We start from the raw sequence: 20,708 nt of genomic DNA on the forward strand, positions 1-20,708 counted from the left end.
CGGCGCGGTGAAGGACGAGCCTATCGACGGCGACGCCAACGTCGCGGTGAAAGACGAGCCCGTCGATGAGCGCGGCAAGCAGGACGTCATCGATGACAACATGTACAACTTTCACCGGTACTACGACTTCTTTGGGCGCCGTAAGTACTACTAGTTTAGTTTTAGCTTTAAATTTCATCGAATTTCGTTCAAATCCATGTAATATATAACAATTTTGAATGAATTTGACTGTTTTCGGTTAAATAAAAAAACAAAATTTATGTTTGGGGATGGGGATGGGGAGCGACATGCCCAAACGCGGCATGAAGCAACAGTGTCCCCAAACGCTAAATCTAGTGCGCTTTCTGGGCCTTTTTGAGGGACGCGACTGGAGATGCTCTTAGTCGTCCGGTTGCTAGTTTTTCTTGCCATCTGAGTTTAGTTCCAGTTCCATACCCTTGTGTCCTGTGCTTTGTTCTGGGAATGGGGAGCGCACTTCTTTCTCTCCCTCCTACCCTTCTCCTCCCCGTTTTTGTGTGTTCACCAATAGAGACCGGGCCGATCCTGAGCTATCTCCGCCGGCCTGGCCGGCCGGAGATGGCGGAGGAGAGGCGTCGGAGTAGGATCTAGGTTTAGATGTAGGTTTTTGGTTGTTTGTTGGTTTGTTGGAGTAGAGAGCCTAGGTCTCTGGCCAGGACCTGGCACATCTGGTGGTGGGCTGGGGGTGCTGAGCTCCGATGGTCGGAGCAGGCTGCGAGATTCTCCTCCTCCAGAATCTCCATGAATAAAGGGTCCTTTAGATGCCTCTCTCTGATGCAGTGGGCGGTGGTCGCCCTGCTTCTCATGGCCGGCCAAGGTGGCGAGGGGGAGAGGAGTGGTGGCTTCAACGGCAACAGCAAGCTATTTTCCCTGGCAGGCCGTGGTGGCGAGGGGAGAAAACGCGTGCTGCTTCTTCTTCATCTGCTGCGATGAGTTGGGGATGTAGGTTTGGTGGGTGTTACAAGGGGAGGTGGTACTCCGCTCTATTTTCTTCTCCAGACGGCCATGGTGGCGAGGGGAGAAGAAGCGGGGGAGTGGTGGCCTTCTCCTGTTGGCGTCTCCCTTCGATGTGGTGGTCCTTTGTCGACGAGCGCAACCACGCGGGCGATGTCCTCGCCTCCGCAATCTTCGGCTGACATTATGTTTTAAGAAAAAACGCAGTTTAGTAGTGGCTAAAGGTTGACTTCGTTTCAATTAAGAGAAATAAGGCGACTGCGTTCTAGCCAAAACAAAATTATGCAGCCCTCCTTCACCTTGTTCTTATTGTCCAAATAATGCATTTAGCTTCCTGCTCCGACAACAATAGAGCGGACGCCAAAATCTGCATATACCGGACTCAAAAACACCTAAAACAGCTTGAGAATTACATTTACACTTGAGATTTAAATCTGATTAAAATTCATTTCGGAAGATTATCACTCCACTAGACTAAATTTAGAGTGAAAATAAATTTTTGGGTGAGAGTAAAAAAAGTAGAAGGGCCAAGGCCCAGGAGGCCCTTGTACTATCGTATGAACCTTACGGGGCTTTTAGTTTTAGCGTAGTGATCTCGTTTATCACGGAGCCTTCCGCTAGTTGTTGGCTTCTGGCCGTCAACAACCTCGAGGTTGCGTCCCATCCCGAGCTCCGAGCAAGTGCAGCTCCCCCGGCCATGGCGGCGGCGGCGCAGAGGCTCCTCTTGGCGAGCACGAAGATCGTCGCGGTCGGGCGCAACTACGTGGCCCACGCCAAGGAGCTCGGCAACCCAGTCCCCAAGGTCCGCGCACCTCACACCCTCCGATCCCGAGGCACCACTCTCCTTACCCCGTGGTCTCTGACGCGCGCGGCGCGGCGTAACGTGTTTCGGTTGGTTGCAGGAGCCGGTGCTGTTCCTGAAGCCGACCTCGTCCTTCCTCCACGCGGGCGTGGCCACCGCCGCCGTCGAGGTGCCCGAGCCGCTCGAGTCGCTGCACCACGAGGTCGAGCTCGCCGTCGTCATCTCCCGCCGCGCGCGCGATGTACCCGAGGCCTCCGCCATGGACTTCGTTGGAGGTAACTATGCGCCACGGTTAGGGGATGACCTGCCATCCTTAGCACTTAGGCGATTACCTGCCATTCTTAAGGACCGTGTCTCGTTCAGCAATTGATCTGAGGAAACTATGGAGTAGGCTGAGATGTGGGGGGTTGTGCATTCCCTTGTTCGTCGAGGGGATGTACTATGTTACTGTGATCACAAAGTTTGATAGTAGCAATTGATATCGTTTTGTTTAACTGAAATCAAGTAGGATAATATATGTGCCATACTGCAAATTAATGTTGGAGCTTGAAGTTCGATGCTAATTGGAATGATTTGGATTTTAGTATAGAGAGCGAGGGCAAATGGGCAAATGACCTTTATCAATCCCAAATGAAGATAGTCCTTCAGATTTGATAAGCCTAGTAGTGGAATACGCAAATGTGGAGTTTGGAATTTAAAAATATGTTCCTCTTGATCAGCGTGCTTGTTCAATACTTTGATGTCTGTTTCGCTGATTGTGATAGTCAAGCGGATGCCAGTATCTTATCAGCACATTAAATTCCTAATCTAGATCACATTTGCATGTCCTAGATGTATGCTGTCTGAAATATGAATGCTCGGCCAGTGCTTTGGCGTGACATCCTTTTGTGACTATATGAGTCTTGTTTGGTGGGCCTGTCATCTTTCTTTCACTTCTGAAAAATGAGCAGGTTGGGGTTCACTCCCGCTAATGTACTGCCAATGTACTGAGCATCAAACATTGGACTCGATAAATAGCTATTTGAGATGGTTCAGTAGTGACATGATAACTTTGACATAACTTTTTGCACCTCTAATTTGCCAGGGTATGCGCTTGCTTTGGACATGACAGCAAGGGACCTTCAATCGGTCGCTAAGGTGCTCAGTGTGCACTAACACTCTTAGTTCTCTTTGGTCCTATTCTACATGCCAAGTTTGTTCGGGCCATTTGCCATTTCCTTGTAGCAGTAGAAACTCAAAAGATAGAAAAAATTATCCAATCTCAAACTTAAGAAAAGAAATTCAGCAAAAATTAACATGATGTTGTCTCAGGAGTTTCTTCTTTTGACTGATCAACTCAACTGATTGCTAGTAAAAATGCAGATAGGAACATTCAGCTTGCATAAATAAAACCAGCAACAAACTTGAAAATGTAATCTCAGAAGTTGCATCTTGTGTACAAAGTCATAAAACACGAACCATATGCTTTTGTTCGGGCTAGTTTTGGCGTTACTTCTTTCTATCTTCTTTCCTGTAACAAATTTGAGATGATGGTTTGTGGTATATTTTCTGCAAAAGTTGTAGTAAATAATTCATCAACATGACCTTGCAAACCTACCATCTTTTGGTGTAAGAATTTATATCTCGAATGCTTTGGTAACTTTAACCAATGAACTTTTAGTCTGCAGGTCTTCCTTGGACTTTGGCTAAAGCACAGGATACCTTCACTCCAATTAGTGCAGTGGTAAGCCTGTGTTTTCCTTACTTAAAGTCTGGTGTAGTAGGCGGCTCAGTGTCATGACTTTTTTTCTCTCATTTGTACGTAACTGTTTATGACAAATGTTCATAAGTATCATATTGAAGTTAGTCAGTGAAAAGTGTAAGAGTGTTTGAATTTTTTTGAGATCAACCGTGGAAACCATAGTTCATACTTTTGTACAACCTTTGTTGCTCAGATTGCAATCAATGGAAAAAGTTTAACTAGTCTATTTGCTGCTGGTTTTTGCGTGTTCACTCGAAACCGTTTCTGAACAACTTTAGGGCTCCTTTGATTCATAGGATAGGAAAATCATAGGGATAGGAAAAACATAGGATTGTTATGTCATGCCTAGTTGAAACCTATAGGAAGATGAGCTCTCTTTGATTGTGTCAAAGGAAATTTTCATGAGGTATGACCTCATGTTTATTTCCTATAGGATTTGCACTACAAGATTCCTATAGGATTATTTCCTATAGGATATATTCCTATGAATCAAACAACTAGTGTAGGAAAAATTCCTATAGGATCTAAATCCTATACAATTCCTACACTATTCCTATGAATCAAAAGAGCCCTTAGTGAAAACTTATGGAACTGCATTTTGGTCATTGATGATTTCTTTATTTAATAGGTTCCAAAATCAGCTATCCCTAATCCTGATGATCTAGAGCTGTGGCTAAAGGTAATTATACATGTCCGCAGTATATTTAAGTCACTTGAGGTAATAGAATCTTAGACATTCTCTTAACGAGAATTGAGCAACTATATTCAGGTGGATGATGAACTTAAGCAGAAAGGGCCTACAAGTGATATGATATTCAAGGTTCCTTTTCTAATCAGTTATATCAGTTCAATCATGACATTGATGGAGGGTGATGTGATATTAACCGGTAATGTCATCTGTCTACACAATTGTACAAGTGTATTGGAGGATATGTGTGGGTTACTAATGAGAGATCATCTGCAGGTACACCTGAGGGTGTAGGCCCTGTCCGAATAGGACAGAAGATCAAAGCTGGTATAACTGGCATCATTGAGGCCGAATTTGATGTTCAGAGGCGCAGCCGGACATTTTCTGCCTGATGTAACAACGTAGAAACTATGGTATGATAGGAATGTGTTCGTAGGAGTTGGTCCTTTATTACGTGGCTTTAGCTAGATATTTTATATTGCTGTAGTTTGTCTATCATAAAATAACTTTGTACCATATGCACTTCGCAGGGAAAATAACATTGGATCAGATTGTCCACTAGTGATGTCTGCAAGTTAAACTGCAAATCAACTGTTTTGCAGCGCCATTCCTGAGTTACCACCACTGTATCCAGCAAACTGCAATCTCTGTGTATCATTTTTTACTTTTTGTACGCCTGGAATTATGTATGGTCACATCTCCTAGTAACTATGCTTCAGTGAACTTGGTGTGCCCCATGTCGGTGGACTATATTCATAATGGTGAATATTTGTGGCTATACCTTGGTTTTTTCCTTGGCTAGGACAATACTGCAGCACCTATATGGAGCTTGTAAATGCTCCTGATGGAAATAATATCTCTGTTGAGCGTACAACAACTACCACTCATGTTATCTCTATTTCCATTGAATGAATTCACATTCTTGAAAGTTTCAAGTTGCATACAAGCTCACGGTCACATACTTACACTTAAGTTTCCTGATTATCAACTACTACATCAACATCCCACAAATTCGATAAGTTAAAGGTAAAATGTTTCCACCAGGAGTAAATACAGACTTACAGGTCTAAACAGCGGTAGTAATTAACGCGACCAGCAAAACAAGTCTTTGCATATACGCTTGCTAGGTAACTGTTATCCTCCCCAGAGAGCCAAGAAGGCAGTGTAATTTCTTTGTAGCAATCAAGAAACTATGGTATGATAAGAATGTCTTCCTGGAACTTGGTCCTTTATTTCTTGGCTTCACCTACACACTGTATATCTAGACGATCTGCACGTTCCACGGAAATTAACAGTTGGGTTTGATCTTTGACCTTGCTCTCTACAAGTAAAATTGGAGCGCTGTCCTCAGTCATTATCACAGCACCGTTCTAGAGTTTCTCAGTGTATCATGTCTGTACACCTGAAATTATATATGGTCATAGTGAATTATTCTTCCATGACCTTAGTTTTTCTTGTGCCCCTGTCGATGGAGCAGTAAGCTCCCCCTTTCTGCAGTATGTTACTGAACAAGCATCATTATGTTAATAAAGGTGAAGATTGGCTGGCTAGATCTTCGTTCTTTTTTTCAGGCTATGAAAAACTGCAGCACTTGTGAGAAACTTTTAAAATGTCATTCTGACTCAGATAAAATCTCTGGAAGAATAAAACTACACGACTCGTGCTATCTCTATTTTCAGTGAAGGAATCCACATGCTACAAGTTTTCAAGCTGCAGTATCTCAGGGAAACATACTCACATAAGTTTCTTGATTATTAACTATGTACATCAACCAACTATCTCACAATTTCGATAATTTCGGTGTTGAGATGTCCGTGTTGAACTTCTTGATGTAATCGTAGATATGATCATTGATCTCCTGCGCCCTCTCCTGCTGGATGAAGTGCCCAGCACCCTTGATGACCACCACCTCCTCGAGCAGAGGCACATCTCTCTTGAGCCCACCCTTGTGTATGTAGCTTTTGACTCCTGGGTGATGGTATGCCAGGTCGCCATCCCCAACAATAAACTTGGTTGGCACTTGCACTTTTGCTCCTGTCCATGGTGCCATCAGTTCCCAGTTCCTGTGCATGCATTTTCAGAGGTTAAAAGTATGATTCATATATATGGTGTACTGTTTTGCACGCAATGATGCCATCCTCCTATATTTTCAGAGGTATGATGGTGAGCATGGCAAGTGCCGCAACAATCCAACGTTAACCTACTAGTACCAATAATCTACAACCAATCCCAGGTGTCAATATTTATGAGAATAGATATTCAGAAAAGGATTTCAGAATCATGGCAAATGTTTCTAGTCTCGAGTAAATTTATAAGATTGTTATGGCGTCTTGCTAACTAAGTAACTTATAGTACTTGTTGGTTGTGGGCACTTATGCTCAACAAAGAATGAGTAAGATGGTGGGGAGTATTGTCAGTCAAGCAAATCTTCTTATGAGATAAAATGAAATGAATTGACGAACATAAAGGACTATGTGTGTTCTTAGTCTTGTAACCCTGCTCTGGAAGTTGAAACGCATAAAAGTCGAAGGTAAAAAATTCCACCACTTTTGTAATTACTGTACTCCCTCCGATTCATATTACTTGACGCTAATAAAGATGTATCTAGACACATTTTAGTTGTAGATACCATTTTAGCATCAATTAATATGGATCGGAGGGAGTATTACAATCTGATGCTCTATGCTGCATCTCTCTAGTAGCCTGTCAGTTGAAAAGACATAGTCCATCCAGAAATGCATAGTATGCAAATGGCTGTGCAGATGATGGTTTGACACCTTGCAAAACATTAAAATAGAATACAGACTTACAGGTCTAAACAGCGGTAGTAATTAAGGCCACCAGCAAAGCCAGTCTTTGCATATACGCTTGCTAGGTAACTGATATCCTCCTCAGAGAGCCAAGATGGCAGTGCTATTTCCTTGTTGCTGGCCTGCATTTTTTCAAGGGACATGGCAGAAGAACCTGTGGTTTGAACAGTTAATGCCATTTTGAAGAACCTCTTCAAGTCGAAACTAGCGAAACCTGCTTCAAATCCAGGTTCCTGCCAACAAATTTGACATTTGTAAAGGTATGCATTGGAAATCACTTGTCTGAAACTTGATTGAGAAGAATGGACTTGAAAAAATGATGAGATGAGCCGAAGATAAATGATGGCGCAGAAGTGCAACTACTGCTAAACAGAATCTATTCACTGAGCCATGTTAATATATTTATCTTTGTGGCATCCTACAAGTGATGAAGTGCAGTTTGCGAGAAAAACTGAGAAGGCACACTAGAGCAAGCAAAGCAAATTTTAGAGACACCCTAAATTAGAATTGTGAAAGATCATTTGACAGGAAAAATCGGCACACCAACCATCACATGTACAATGATGGACAACAATTTCACATACGTTTCTATAAATTTTTAAAGTGTGCAAAGAAAAGTGAAAATATAGATTCACCAACCAAAATACAACCAATTTCGCTTTGAAACTATCCTTCTAGAATTTAATATTTTCGGAATCATCCTTGGGTTGAATTCGGCCAAGTCTGTGTTCCCCTCTTCCTAGCCATTTCTTATCCGAATTGGTCAAATTACAGTAATCCAACGCCATCCCATCCCGAATGGGGATACCAAAGCACCACACATTTCAACCAGCAATCTCTAACCAATTTTCAGAAATATGCTCCGATTTAAACATGTTTCGGCAATTAGTTGATGCACGCAAGGATCTGATGCCTGATAGGGCAGAAGCAAGTTCCTGACCTGGAATCTGCAGACATAGTAGTCGTCGCCATAGGCGCGGCGGAAGTAGTCGATTGGCTTGATGGAGGGGTTCCTGGGCATGAAGGCGACGCTGAGGTTGACGAGCGCGCGCACCCGGTCCGGCCGCAGCAGGCAGAGGTTCCACGCCACGATGGCGCCCCAGTCGTGCCCCACCACGAACACCTTCACCGTCCCGGCGCGAGCAAACAACGCGTCAGTCAGTCGCCGCGGATCGAGCTATTCCTCAAGCGATCCGAGGAATTAATTGGCTAATCTTTCAGTTACCTACCTGGGGGAGGCGGAGGTCGTCGAGGAGCGCGACGAGGTCCCCGACGATGTGGAAGGCGGTGTAGGAGGAGGGGTCGGGCGGGGCCGTGGTGCCGCCGTAGCCGCGGAGGTCGGGCGCCACGCAGCGGTAGCCCCGCGCCGCCAGGTGCTCCATCTGGCGGCGCCACGAGTACCAGAGCTCCGGGAAGCCGTGCACGAACAGCACCGCTCGGCCTCCCTGGGGCCCGGCCTCGGCGACGTGGATGGAGATGCCGTTCGCCGCCACCGAACGGTGGCTTATCTCCGGCGCCGCCATGGTCGTACTCTGTCGCCGCGTGCCTGCGTGCGTGCTGCGAGCTGAACTGAGGTGAGGCGGGCGAATGGGCGAGACCGCGAGACGCCGTCGCAGCTGCCTTTACGTTCGACGTGTCGTGTCCTTTTGGTCCGTGACACACCGGACGCAGCTTCGGTGACTTGATTACACCTGGGCAAAACTCGGGCCGGGCCGGGTTTCGGGCCAAGCCCGAAAAAGCCCGAATGTAAAATGCTAAGCCCGAGCCCGGCCCGACCGTCGGGCCTATAAATCAAGCCCGAACCCGGCCCGAACGGGCAAAAGCCCGACCCGGCCCGAGAAGCCCGGCCCGAACCTTGCCTAAATTGCGAAAACTGTAAGCCCGAGCCCGGCCCGGCCCGACGTTCGGGCTCAAAAGTCAAGCCCGAGCCCGGCCCGAAGTGCAAGCCCGACCCGGCCCGGCCCGGGATTTTCGGGCCGGATCGGGCCGGGTCCTCCGGGCCGGGCTGCCCATGCCCAGATGTAACTTGATGTAACTACAGCTGGGCATGGGCAGCCCGGCCCGGACGACCCGGCTCGGGATCGGGCTTGCAGTTTTCGCACTTTAGGCAGGTTCGGGCCAGGCTTCTCGGGCCAGGCCGGGCTTTTTGTCTGTTCGGGCCGGGTTCGGGCTTAATTTATAGGCCCGACGGTCGGGCCGGGCCGGGCTCAGGCTTGGCATTACGTTCGGGCTTTTTCGGGCTTGGCCCGAAGCCCGGCCCGGCCCGAGTTTTGCCCAGGTGTAGATGTAACCAAGTCTCAAGTCTCACGGTGACTTGGTTATAACATCCACCGTCAAATCTTAATTGGACGTACCAGATTGCCTCAAATTTGAACTAAAAAATAAAAAATGCTCAGAAAATAAAAAAATTTAAATTCAGTAAATCGGAAATGAATCATTGAGAATTATGTGAAAGTTTCATCCCATTTGAATCAATGGTTTGTAAATGAATAGTTTTTTATGTCGTACAACTCGAAAAGCCATTTATTCCTAATCCACTTATCCAAATGGTATGAAAATTTCAGACGATACACGCCGGAGGTAGTCGAGTCCACCGGAGGCAATTTCAGCAGTGACAGCCTTCTGACTCTTTGTTTTTTTGTTTTTGATCTCCGCCTCCGTATGTTCCGAAATCGTGTCGGGTCCCTTTTATAGAAGGTTTTAGGTCAAGACGAAGATGATGGCGACATCCGACCAACGAGATGGAAAAGAGGGGTAGTGGCGTGGCCTGGGTGGGGTCCAACGCCACCCCTTCTCTTTTCCAGCCTATTGATCTGCTCTTTTTCGAGTTCTATAGCTCCTGAAAAGTACAAATACTACCAGAAAGTTTTTCCGCCAAACAAAGTTAGAACCAGTGGAGAAGCGATTGTTTAGAAAATCCCTAAAATCATTTAGAACATTGATAATAACTACTTTTATGATGCAAATATGTTGAAATATGTGGCAATAAACAAAAAAAGTTCATGGATGCATTTTACATGCACCACTTCAGTCTAATTTTTTCTTCCAACAAAGACGAACCGTGGCGATGTTGGAGGTGCTCGGTGTGTCGGTCTTCATCATTCATCGTGATAGTCTTCGCAGGGCCGGTCCACTGATTTTGGGGGCCCTAGGGCGACACAAAATGAATGGACCCTTGTTCGCAATAACAGATCTTTCCTAAGGTTAGGGGGCAATGCCCCCCCCCCCCCCACACTCAAGAAAAATCCTTAATGATATCTCTAATGATTATACTAAAATTGTAATGACTAATAAAAGTTTAATCTACCCACCGTATGGACCGGCCCGGGGTCTTCGTGCTCCTCGAGCTCTTCGTCGTTCTCCGCACCAAGCTCGCCAATGATAGAGTGTATGTCCCCAGGTTGTACATCGCCAAGAAGCGCGCCGCCGCCACCGCTGCTGCCGGTCTTGCACTGATCGACAACCTGAAGCTCTTGAGAACCTACTATAGTTTGGTCCCCGATGCTCTACACATGATCAAGAGGGAGCTCATAGACCACACGTGGCTCAACTTCGTCGTCTACCTGTGGATCTACACCCTTGGGTGAGTAGTACACTTAATTTTCTCCCTCTAGCCACGCTTCCTCGATGAGGGATGGGTCCTCTTTAAAGAGCAATCCCCGAAGGAAGAAGGGCATCAAATTTTCCACAACATCCAATCCAATCTGAGACAACCAACACACACCTTGAAGATCCACCACCAAGATCTCTTACAAGAAGTTCACCATTGAAGTAGTTCATCGCTATTTCATAATTAGCCTCTTAGGGTATACCCACCATTTTCCATTCCAACTAGAGGTGATCTGTTATGAAGGATAAGCTCAATATGCCGGTTAGACTCCTATCCGACACACCCCTTTGTAATCTTGAGCACCTCACCCACTTCATGTAATAAAGCAGCATATGACATAAGGTTTTACCGGATCATCTACCCGGGGCATAAACATGTATAAATTTATGCATGCCTTGAGGTTGTTAGCCCATCAGATTGTTATCACAAGTCTTTGCAGCCTACAAATTTACAACCGAGAATCTAACCCCTGACAGAGGACCCACTTGTTAGGGCTAATTTGCTTATGTGGACTAGGCCCACATATAAGCCCAATTTTATGAATATTGTAAAACAAATTAAAATAGAAAAAGAACCGATTCTCCTTCATTACTGGTGGAGTGTTGCCGCCAAGCCCCCATCCATGTAATCTGGCCATTGACCTAGCTCCGCAATTGCATGGATTTATTGCCGCCCTGGTGAGGGGATAGGGACGCCCTGGTGCCCCCTCTATATCTCTCCTATCCCTATCGATCAACTCCCCTTTCTTCGTCTTGTTGGATTTTTTTTTCATCAACCCTTTTCCTAAGTGGGCCTCCTTGTATAAGGAGGTCATCATAGGGTGCGCTGCATGTAGCATGCCACACGCTGATCAAACAGCTCGACGCGTGGCACCTATGCGGGAGACATCAGTGAAAAGTGAAAACTGTTGTTAAGGGGACGTGGATAAGAGCAAGTACAATAGGCTTAGTCAGCTGACTACATGGATTAAAATAACATATTTGTGTCTAGTTGGAGGAGAGAGAAGAGGGGAGAGAATGTAAGCGAGCTCTTATGCAAGAGCTAGCTCTAGCACGTGCTCCTAGGCAAGTTGTATGAATGAAAGGTGGATCATCCATTGATAAACTAGTACATTCTTATACCCAACTATTGTATTTGTTGGCTACATATTGGTTATAGATGACATGACATCTTGCTTATAGCCAATAGTCGGCTATACTATTGAAGTTGCTCTAAAGGGTAAAGTCTGCAAGCCGGCTTGCTGCCTATTAAAGTTAATGCGAGACGTATTGTCAAGTTAACGATACGCTGCCCACGAGTTTGGTGATAGTGGGTTAAAGAAGCCAGGGTCAAGGGGTGCAACGAGCGGGGCGCGTGCCGGAACCTGGGACTCCGTCTACTCCCTCCCCCTCCGTCCACAAATAAGTGTACGTGCAGGGTTTTCAAAATACATTATGAAGTGAAGTAAAAACTGCATTGGGAAGATGCATCTCCCTTCTTTAATTAGTTCACCTCCAATGAGCTAACTGCTTGTAGAAAACAAGAAGAACATATGCTCAATATTATTGGGTTTGATTTCCATGCGATGAGAGAGAAGCAATTAAAATGCATTGAGAATAGAAATACACTCTTTTGTGGACAAAGTTTAGAGCTAGATGTCCACTTATTTGTGGATGGAGGGAGTACGCCGTATGCCTCTACATACATCGATCACGTACCTGGACATGGGACGCAAGTAGTACAAGGAGCTTCCCTCGCTCCTCGGCGTCGTGCACGTGCGTGCCCATATGGCTAGTCGCGTTTCCCATCATACAGTATATATGTGTTGTGTTCCACCGAGCGTGCCAAACGTGTGAGTACTCCGTAGCTGCTGGAGAATCTAGTCAAGCTACATCGAGTTATAGTATCTTTGCAGTGAGAATAAATGTGAGATTGATTTTTTTTTGAAATTCATTCGGGTGGAAACCCAACAAAGCTGCTATTAAAAACTGGAGTACAAGAAGACCCTAAAAGATACATAAATTACATAGGGGTCAAAAATATGCAAAGAGGACCCTAGATAAAAACCAGAAATGCGATCAGGTCCTCCGTCTTCCTCCTCCAGATCGGGCTCGACCGATGGACTGCGGCATCATCTCCGGGGACACACCACTTGGAAACGAAGCACAGGGGAACACCGTTGGCCGGAGCTGAGCAGCGGCGGAGCAACAACCCTAGTGTCATTCAGTCCGACGCCAAATAGCATCGGAGAGGAGCTCCTCAACAAAGTCGCCGTCAAGCAACTCCCGCAAGCAAGCCACCACCATGGGGCTTGAGCAAGCGAGAGAGAGAGCCGTCCGCGACTAGTACTGCACCAACAACAAGAGGGAGAAGCACAATTGCATGACACCTCCTGCCTCCTCGCCTCCACGGCCGGTCAGACCGAAAGGAATCAAGCAGCCCACCCCCGTGCCCACCTCCCCCGCCACCATGGCCGGCCAAGGAGGCAAGAAGGCCATCTTCTCTCCAGCTGACGACTCCTAGGCACCTTATCGAAGAGCGTAGCCGCCGACGAACTCCAGTCAAGATCCACCATGGATCTGGAAGGAGGTCTCCGGCGACGGGCCACCTGGTGCCGCGCCAGAGCACCAGAGAGGTAGTCAGCTCTTGCCATCTCCAGATCAAGCCGTTGACGCCAACTTCGACCACTCCCCCTCACCACCAAGGCCGGCCAGGGGCGGAAGAAGAGGCGTCAAGAGGAGCTCGAAGGAGAAGACACTGGCCTTATTGCTGAGATCGGTCGAGGAGGGGCTCCCTGGACTCCGGACGCCGGAGCAGAGAGGGACACCGCCAGAACTCGGCCCGCTCTGGATCTGGCCGCGAACCAGAGCTCCTACTCCAAATCCAACCGGCAAACCGCCGGGAACCTACTCCTAACCTAGGAAACTAACTCTGGTGCCTCACCTCCGCCACCTCCGGCCGGCATCGCCGCCGGAGGGGCTCGGGATCGGGCCAGATCTTGTGGATGAGCCTTTGGCTACTGTAGCGAGCTGAGAGAGGGGACGGGGGGAAATGATGTGAGATTGATTGGTCGTGTCAAAAGCATTGGCAAACGTGTAGCTAGTTGCACAACTTGGAGAAAACTGAGCCCGTATGCGATCGAGCAAGGGTCTCGATTGGCCAGGACACGTTTGCTCGCTTGGTCTTGTTTTGGCTAGCATCGGTCCAGCAGTTTTCAATTCGTTTGGTTAATTAGGCTCACTCATGGTTCGGCAGTTTTTAGCGGGCTTATCCTATTCTCGCCACTCCTTGTCTTGATGGATGCAAGGGTCGCACCTGTTTTTGCTTAGTCTCGCTTTCCCTTACATTACTTCACACACTATCTTTTCAAATCAACACAAATATATTTCGAATCAAAATAAGCTGTACACAAAAAAGATGCGTGTCGATGGTGTCGATGATATGAATGAATTTCTAGAATCGGTTTCGAGTTTTGTCAGTCGTAAATCGTTAATTTAGTGTATGAACCTTTGAGGAGTAGGTTCACCTCACCATTCCCCATGACTTTCATGTTGGCAGATTTTTGTTTCGCTGTACATACACAGATAGATAAATGACTCGCTAGTATACTGTATTGTGTACGTATGTGTGAGTATAGTTTGAACTACTCTTGCTCAACTTCTCGCTTGCCATCTTCATGGACGGTGGTGTGGTGATGATGTGTGAGAAGTGAGAGGTGATAATCTATGGTGGTGGCGGCTTGGTGATGTTTGTCTTCGTAGTCGGTGACGTTGTGATGCTCTTGACCGGCGTGACCGACGATGTTATGGTGGTATTCATCTTCGTCGTCGGCGACATGGTTATGCTTGTAACGAGCGTGAACAACGGTGTCATGGTGGTGTTTGTCTTCGTGGTCAGCGACGTGGTGATGCTTGTGACCGGCATGACCGTCAGTGTCATGGTGGTCTTCGTCTTCGTGGTCGACGACATGGTGATGCTTGTGACGGGCGTGAACAGCAGTGTCATGGTGTTGTTCGTCTTTGTGGTCGGTGTTGTGGTGGTGATTGTGGTCGGCGGTGTCATGTTGGTCTTTGTTTTCGTGGTCAGCGACGTGGTGATGCTTCTGACCGACGTGACGGTGCCATGGTGATCACTTGCTTCGTGATCGGCGACGTGCCAATGCTTGTGATGAGTGAGGTAAGATCAGCATGTTGCTATATAGGTGAGGCTAGAAAAAGCATATAGGAAACCAAACAATGAGGTCTCGCTTTCTTATCCGATGCAAAAAAAAAAAGATCGAACCATGTGACCAAACAACAGTCTAAATCTGCAGGGCGAGGTGGTTCTTCTGGAGCGAATATGTTGGTCCGGAGGTGGTGGATATGCCGTTCTTCTCCGACTTCGTCGATGGGAGGCGGCGTATCTTGGTCCAAGACAGCACGGGGACGTCCCCCGGTCGACGTGCCACAACGACATGTGCCTTGTTGCTTGCAGCGGGCCTGTTCATCGACTCACAAAGCCTCGTTGGCGATGGTGCTCTTTTGGATCTTGCAATGGTGGAGGCTCGGCGTTTCTTCTTGCGTTCGTCTCGGCGGTGTTGGAATTGGACGGCGGCCGCTGGCTACGGTGGTTGCAGGAAACCCTAGGGATCGTTTTGTATTTCTCGATCTTTTAGGATTTTATCTGCAAATTTAGGATAATCATTTTATCCCGGTTTGTCTTTTAGTTTCCACATGTGTTGCTTCATGTAACTTGATTTTCGATTAATGAAATATGTACCGCGTGGTTGCTCTCAAAAAAAAAAAAAACAGTCTAAATCTGTACCGTTGTCCGCGTTAGTGATGCAAAAATCCGGTCGAGGTAACCAAACGCGCCCCGAATGACCAAATATGCCGTCGCAGTGTGCTTTACTCAGTCACATACTCACATGGATTCGAATTTCTAGAATGTTGGGCACCAAAACGAATTACGGAGTAGTCTGAAATAGCATAGCACGTTTTCCTCCCATTCCATCCAGTCCAGGGTCTTCAGAACCCAGGCAGACCCACCGAAGCAAGCACCACCGCCATGGCAGCGGCAGCGAAGCGGCCCTGCCACATCCCGCCGCTCGAGCTCGTCAGGGAGCAGATCCTCCCCCGCTTCCCGCCCCGCGAACCAGCGTGCCTCGTCCGCGCCTCCCTCGTCTGCAAGACCTGGGCCGCCGCCATCTCCGACCCCGCCTTCCGCACCCGCCTCCACCAGCTCCACGGCACGCCCCCCGTGCTCGGCTTCCTCCACAACTGGGACGACGGCGACGGCGTTCCCCGCTTCATCCGCACCACCGACTCGCCCTTCGCCCTCGCCGCCGTCCCGGACTGCCGCTTCTGGCGGGCCCTCGACTTCCGCCACGGCCGCGCCCTCTTCCTCTCCAAGGCCCCGGCTCCTTGGGAGCTCCGAATCTGGGAACCAATCACCGGTTCCAGCCAGCTCCTACGGGTGCCCGAGGCGTTCGAGACCGACCAGGGGACCCAGAAGATGGCCCCGACCGCCGCCGTGCTCTGCGCAGTGGATGGGTGCGACCACCGCGACTGCCGCGGGGGCCCCTTCCGCCTGGTCTTCGTCTTCTCCGTCGCCGCCGACGACGGGTATGCCACGTCAGCGTACGTGTACTCGTCGGAGACCGGCACCTGGGGCCAGCCGGCTTCGAGGCAGCGCATGTTCTCCATGGATTTCACACGCTATTCCAGTGTGCTCGTTGGGAGCTCTAAGCTCTACTTCATGTCTGACGATGTGTTGATCCTGGGGTATGACTTGGCAAGGCACAACCTGACCCTGCTTCGCCCACCAGACTTCCTGTCGACGGACGTGGGGATATTCAACATCATGCCCGCGGAGGCCGGTGGAGTGGGACTGGGAGTTTGCCAATATCTGCATCCCAACCTCAAACTGTGGACGAGGAACACGAGTCAAGGCACTGATGCAAAGTGGGTGCTGAGTCGGGTCATCAACCTGGGCAGATCGCTCCCAACTGGAAATATCCTGGATAAAGATGGTAAAGTGCAACTGATGAGCTTTGCTGAGGGAGCAAATGCCGTCTTCTTTAACACGGTCACTGGCATCTTCATAGCCGGGCTGCAGTCACAGAAGGTGAGGAAGGTGTGCGTTAAGCGCGGCTTCTGTAATTTGATTCCAGTTGTCGGCTTCTACATTCCTGTGCACGGAGGCAACCACCAGGATCCGTCGTCGTCGGGCCCTAGTGAGGAGTCGGGTAGCGAAGAGGAGGAGAAAACAGTGGATCAGGCGCAGCAGCTGCTCGACAAGGGGTCCAATGCTATTAAGGAGGGAGGCTTGGTCAACACCTCCGAATGTGTCAGCCACGACACTCAGATCAGGTTATCTGAAATCCACTAGTTCAGTGTACATCATCTACTGTTGTTTTCATGTCCTTAGTTGCTCTGAGCCTTTTGACTTCTGTAGTTTGGTAGTCTATTTTAGTAGGGTTTAAGATGTGCTACCGCAATGTGGTTACCATGCTTTGACTGCTCTGGTAGTTTGTGATTTGAGGAATTTGTGAATCCATTTATCCAAGCTGTGTTACTCGGTAGCAATACTTCTGAGTTAGAGGAGTAGCGTCTAATATTATGAGGCCAGTATTGCTATTAGCACCAAATAGGTTTATCCTATTTGAGAAATGTTATATTCTTCTCCAGTAGTTGCTACTTGTAAATTTTCATTGGCATGTAGTTTATTCCTATAATACTTCAGAACTGTACCCCTTTATAAGCTTTACAAATATTAGCCTGTTTTTTTTTTTTTTTTTTTTGGGGTAAAATATTAGCCTGTTGTTAGTAAAGGCAGCCCACATATATGGCATAGTTAGCACCTTGTATCATCAAATTGGTTGACGAAATAATTTTCATCACGATATTCTGTCACATATTACAGTAACTTTCATGCCTTATGAGATAACCTTAACGATTACTGACTGAATATGCATGCCTTCTTACCTAGGGTTCCTGGTAATGGAGAAGTTGCTCTAGAGTCTGCTAACATGGAATACAAACATGGAGATGTCTTGCCATCTGATGCTCAAGAGGTGACCGATCCTTTCGGTGATGTTCCCAACAGTGCACTAAATGAAGAATTGGTGAAGAGTACATCTACAACCAGCACCTCTAGCAGCAATATTGAGGATGATGCTCCACCTTCAGAGAAAGGTGATTCTGAAGAAGGTATCGTATATCATTGTCACTTTCCTCGGACCAGTGGTTGTGCCAGGGCTGAACTACTGTGTGGTGACATGCATGATTTTCTGAACTTTGCATCCTCCTTCACTTCTTTAGGTTTCTCTTGTATTTTTTCCTGTACGGAATAGTTTCTAAAACAGGCCGTGGGATCAGCTGACCCCACAGTTTGTGCCCTTGCAGTGCTTATGGATGCATATGCAAACTAGTTGTCTCATTTGGGACTTACACTATTAGCTGTTTGGACTTATCTGAATTCTCATCATCGTTACAATAGAAGACCGCTAATCAATGCTGTTTTGCCAATAGTTCTTACTCAACTTTGTAATAATATACGTAGTAGATGATGTTGTGAAATCAGAAAAGAAATGCTACCAATTGCTCACAAAAATCTTGTGTTATGGGTTGACCATATTTCAAATGTATGTCTGGTGCCATATATCTGCTACTTACCTTTTTAATGAATCTTTTACTACCAGTACACTTGGAATGGCAATACCAGTCTAAATAAATATGGGCCTATGAAACAGCAAACTCGTTCTTCTTTTCTCTCTCACAATTAGCTGTCCAAATAGTGTTGCATAAGGTACTTTTTACTACTTAGAACTTCCTGGATAATTAATGTCTAGCATTTCATCAGAATACTAACTATTTTCTTTTAAATGCACTGATCTATCATGATGATCTTATAATGATTCAGTTGCCACGTGGGCTTGGTGCCACTGTAGGCCTTTATGAAAATATGATTCAGTTGGATCGTTTATGCATTTGTGTGCATCTCTTCCTGTTTCTGTTTTGTACGAGTAGCCGAATAGTATTATAAACCTTGGGGCTTTGGGCAGAGGCATTAAGCGATATAATGTCAGATCTATGCTGAACCTTCTCCAAAGAGACTTAGTAGCAAATTATTCACCATCTGTGAAATGTAGTGCCAGCTTGATAAAAATTCTGTAAATGCCAAGATATGCATGGGACATTATAGCAAGATGTTGCTCTCCACGTTCATGTTATCTCAATGTTGAAAACTCATCTATTTATTTATATTTGTATACATGTAGCGAAATGATAGTTGTTTTCATTCTGTATACGATTGCCTTACCTTTTAGCATTAGCTCACAAGTAGTTGCTTTTATCTAAATGTGTCTACTCATGCATTGGATCATCAATGGCTGCCTGCAAAGAGATATTCCTCCACTGTTTGCTTGCTGTGCTTTTAATATACCTTCATATCATGCAATGTTCCGAAGAACCGCCATTGTGTGCCCTTTGCTGTGATGCAACTGTCATATTTGCATTAGTCTTGCGGGATTGTAGATACCATTTTTCCTGTTCTTGTGCATGTGTAAACTCATCTTTTTAAGCAAAACACATGTCTTATATATTTTTCCTCCAGTTCATTCTTCTAGCGTTGTATGAGTTCTTGTGCAGTCTTGTGCATGCATAAACTGGTGTTCTCCCAAGAACCAGAGTATAATAAATTGATCGTCATGCCTCGATGTGTTCTTCCTACTAGGATAAATATTGATGTAGACATTTTTTAATAACAATATTGACATAGTCATTGATTAGGGGAACAATAGGAAATGTAATTCCAGGTAGGATAAAGTTCTGAAATAGGCAACATAGTAGCAAGATGTTTCTACTCCATATTTGTTTCCCCCAATAGTCAATGTTTTTTGTTGATCTGTATCCAAATAGGTATGTAAAAGTTGCTTTCATTCTTTATTTGATATGTTCATTTTTTTTTGGCATTAGCATACACAATTAGCTGATTTTATCTACTTGTATCCACTCATCCATTGGATCATTAGTGGTTCCCTGCAGAGAGATACTCATTCGTTGTTTGCTAGCTTTGTCTTCAGTATTTCTTCGTTTCATGCTCTAGAAAGAGTGCCATTGTTTGCTCTTTGCTGCGATGCGACAAGCCAACAATCATATTTGCATCAGTCTTGGATGGTTGTAGGAACCACTTTGCATGTTCTTGTGCACGTGTTAAATTTTGCGATTTAAGCAAAACTCATATGTCTTACATTTTTTGTCACTCAGTTCATTCTGTTAGTATTACATGCCTCCTAAAGAAGTTTAGCTTTATGCATATATCACAGATGTACTAACATGTCAATCTGTTGCTATGTGCTTCTAGTGCCGCTTTGCTAAGCTGATGGTCAGGGGGATGTTTCATCAGTCATCGGCGCCTTCAGTAGGATCTCTTTCTTCTCTACAGTTGCAAGACATAAGTGTTAGCTCCCCCTTTTCATGGTATGTAGTTTAGGGTCCATTTTGAACTCTGATGCAAGGCACCAAAAGTTGAGGCTTCGACGCGTCAAAGAAGTGAATGCTGGTCAAGATTTTGTCTCAAGATAACAATGTCACAACTGGAATGCTATGATGCAAACCTGCTTAGTACTGATACGATTTAGACTCTTGTCTTTGCAAGTTGTTGATTCTTTGCGAAAAAAATAATCTTCTGAAAAAATAGGATTTATCAGTTTCAAGAGAGCAACAATGTTTTCCCCCCTCTCCTGCTCTGTAAGAATCCGTTTCCTACTTTTTTGGCAGTTCTCTGTTTGTGTTTGAGACATGTTTGCAAGGGTTTCGTAGCAACTACATCCTGGATGTGAGAGGCGGCATATTCGAGGATGCCATTGAATCGTTACTGCAGCCAGCAATCGCTGGCGGCAATGAGAGGAGAGTTATTTCATAGTGAGGTTGTTCTAGTGTTGCTGGTTCTCTCTTTGAGAAATATTTGCAAAGAATTCATCTCATGGTCTCATGCACAGTAGTTAGTTCTAAGATGCAGGCTACTTTGAAGACGAGTTCTGTTTTCCCAAATCAATGTTCCAGTAATTGGTACATCAACATTAGCTGCTTCGATGAATTTTCCTCTGTCCTACAGTTATAGAC

General features: G+C 46.2%; 3 protein-coding genes across 3 annotated transcripts; 2 read left to right on the forward strand and 1 right to left on the reverse strand.

The window, feature by feature from the left end:
• Positions 1–1,608: 1,608 nt before the first annotated feature.
• LOC124680734 (probable acylpyruvase FAHD2, mitochondrial) lies at positions 1,609–4,842 on the forward strand. The gene is made up of 8 exons (XM_047215786.1): positions 1,609–1,774; positions 1,875–2,049; positions 2,859–2,911; positions 3,435–3,497; positions 4,144–4,194; positions 4,285–4,402; positions 4,480–4,616; positions 4,734–4,842. The coding sequence occupies exons 1-7, from the start codon at positions 1,670–1,672 to the stop codon at positions 4,593–4,595; spliced, it is 681 nt and encodes a 226-aa protein (XP_047071742.1). The 5' UTR covers positions 1,609–1,669; the 3' UTR covers positions 4,596–4,616; positions 4,734–4,842.
• A 1,011-nt stretch (positions 4,843–5,853) lies between these two features.
• Positions 5,854–8,551, reverse strand: LOC124680737 (epoxide hydrolase A-like). The gene is made up of 4 exons (XM_047215788.1): positions 8,243–8,551; positions 7,954–8,136; positions 7,014–7,246; positions 5,854–6,266 (listed from the first exon to the last, which is right to left on the reverse strand). The coding sequence occupies exons 1-4, from the start codon at positions 8,534–8,536 to the stop codon at positions 5,984–5,986; spliced, it is 993 nt and encodes a 330-aa protein (XP_047071744.1). The 5' UTR covers positions 8,537–8,551; the 3' UTR covers positions 5,854–5,983.
• Positions 8,552–15,648: 7,097 nt separating this feature from the next.
• Positions 15,649–20,216, forward strand: LOC124680733. The gene is made up of 3 exons (XM_047215785.1): positions 15,649–16,952; positions 17,572–17,792; positions 19,948–20,216. The coding sequence occupies exons 1-3, from the start codon at positions 15,649–15,651 to the stop codon at positions 19,959–19,961; spliced, it is 1,539 nt and encodes a 512-aa protein (XP_047071741.1). The 3' UTR covers positions 19,962–20,216.
• Positions 20,217–20,708: the final 492 nt, after the last annotated feature.

The sequence above is a fragment of the Lolium rigidum genome, unplaced genomic scaffold (genome assembly GCF_022539505.1).
Source record: "Lolium rigidum isolate FL_2022 unplaced genomic scaffold, APGP_CSIRO_Lrig_0.1 contig_27164_1, whole genome shotgun sequence".
Taxonomy (NCBI): domain Eukaryota; kingdom Viridiplantae; phylum Streptophyta; class Magnoliopsida; order Poales; family Poaceae; genus Lolium; species Lolium rigidum.

Excerpts from the sequence above, each read along its gene's own strand:
- LOC124680737 (XM_047215788.1), bottom strand. The coding sequence starts at position 8,536 with ATGGCGGCGCCGGAGATAAGCCACCGTTCGGTGGCGGCGAACGGCATC. Across the intron at positions 8,137-8,242 it reads ACGACCTCCGCCTCCCCCAG|GTGTTCGTGGTGGGGCACGA; the intron begins GTAGGTAACTGA and ends GGGACGGTGAAG. Across the intron at positions 7,247-7,953 it reads ACTATGTCTGCAGATTCCAG|GAACCTGGATTTGAAGCAGG; the intron begins GTCAGGAACTTG and ends ATTTGTTGGCAG.
- LOC124680734 (XM_047215786.1), top strand. The coding sequence starts at position 1,670 with ATGGCGGCGGCGGCGCAGAGGCTCCTCTTGGCGAGCACGAAGATCGTC. Across the intron at positions 2,912-3,434 it reads ACCTTCAATCGGTCGCTAAG|TCTGCAGGTCTTCCTTGGAC; the intron begins GTGCTCAGTGTG and ends ATGAACTTTTAG. Across the intron at positions 3,498-4,143 it reads TCACTCCAATTAGTGCAGTG|GTTCCAAAATCAGCTATCCC; the intron begins GTAAGCCTGTGT and ends TTTATTTAATAG.
- LOC124680733 (XM_047215785.1), top strand. The coding sequence starts at position 15,649 with ATGGCAGCGGCAGCGAAGCGGCCCTGCCACATCCCGCCGCTCGAGCTC. Across the intron at positions 16,953-17,571 it reads AGCCACGACACTCAGATCAG|GGTTCCTGGTAATGGAGAAG; the intron begins GTTATCTGAAAT and ends CTTCTTACCTAG.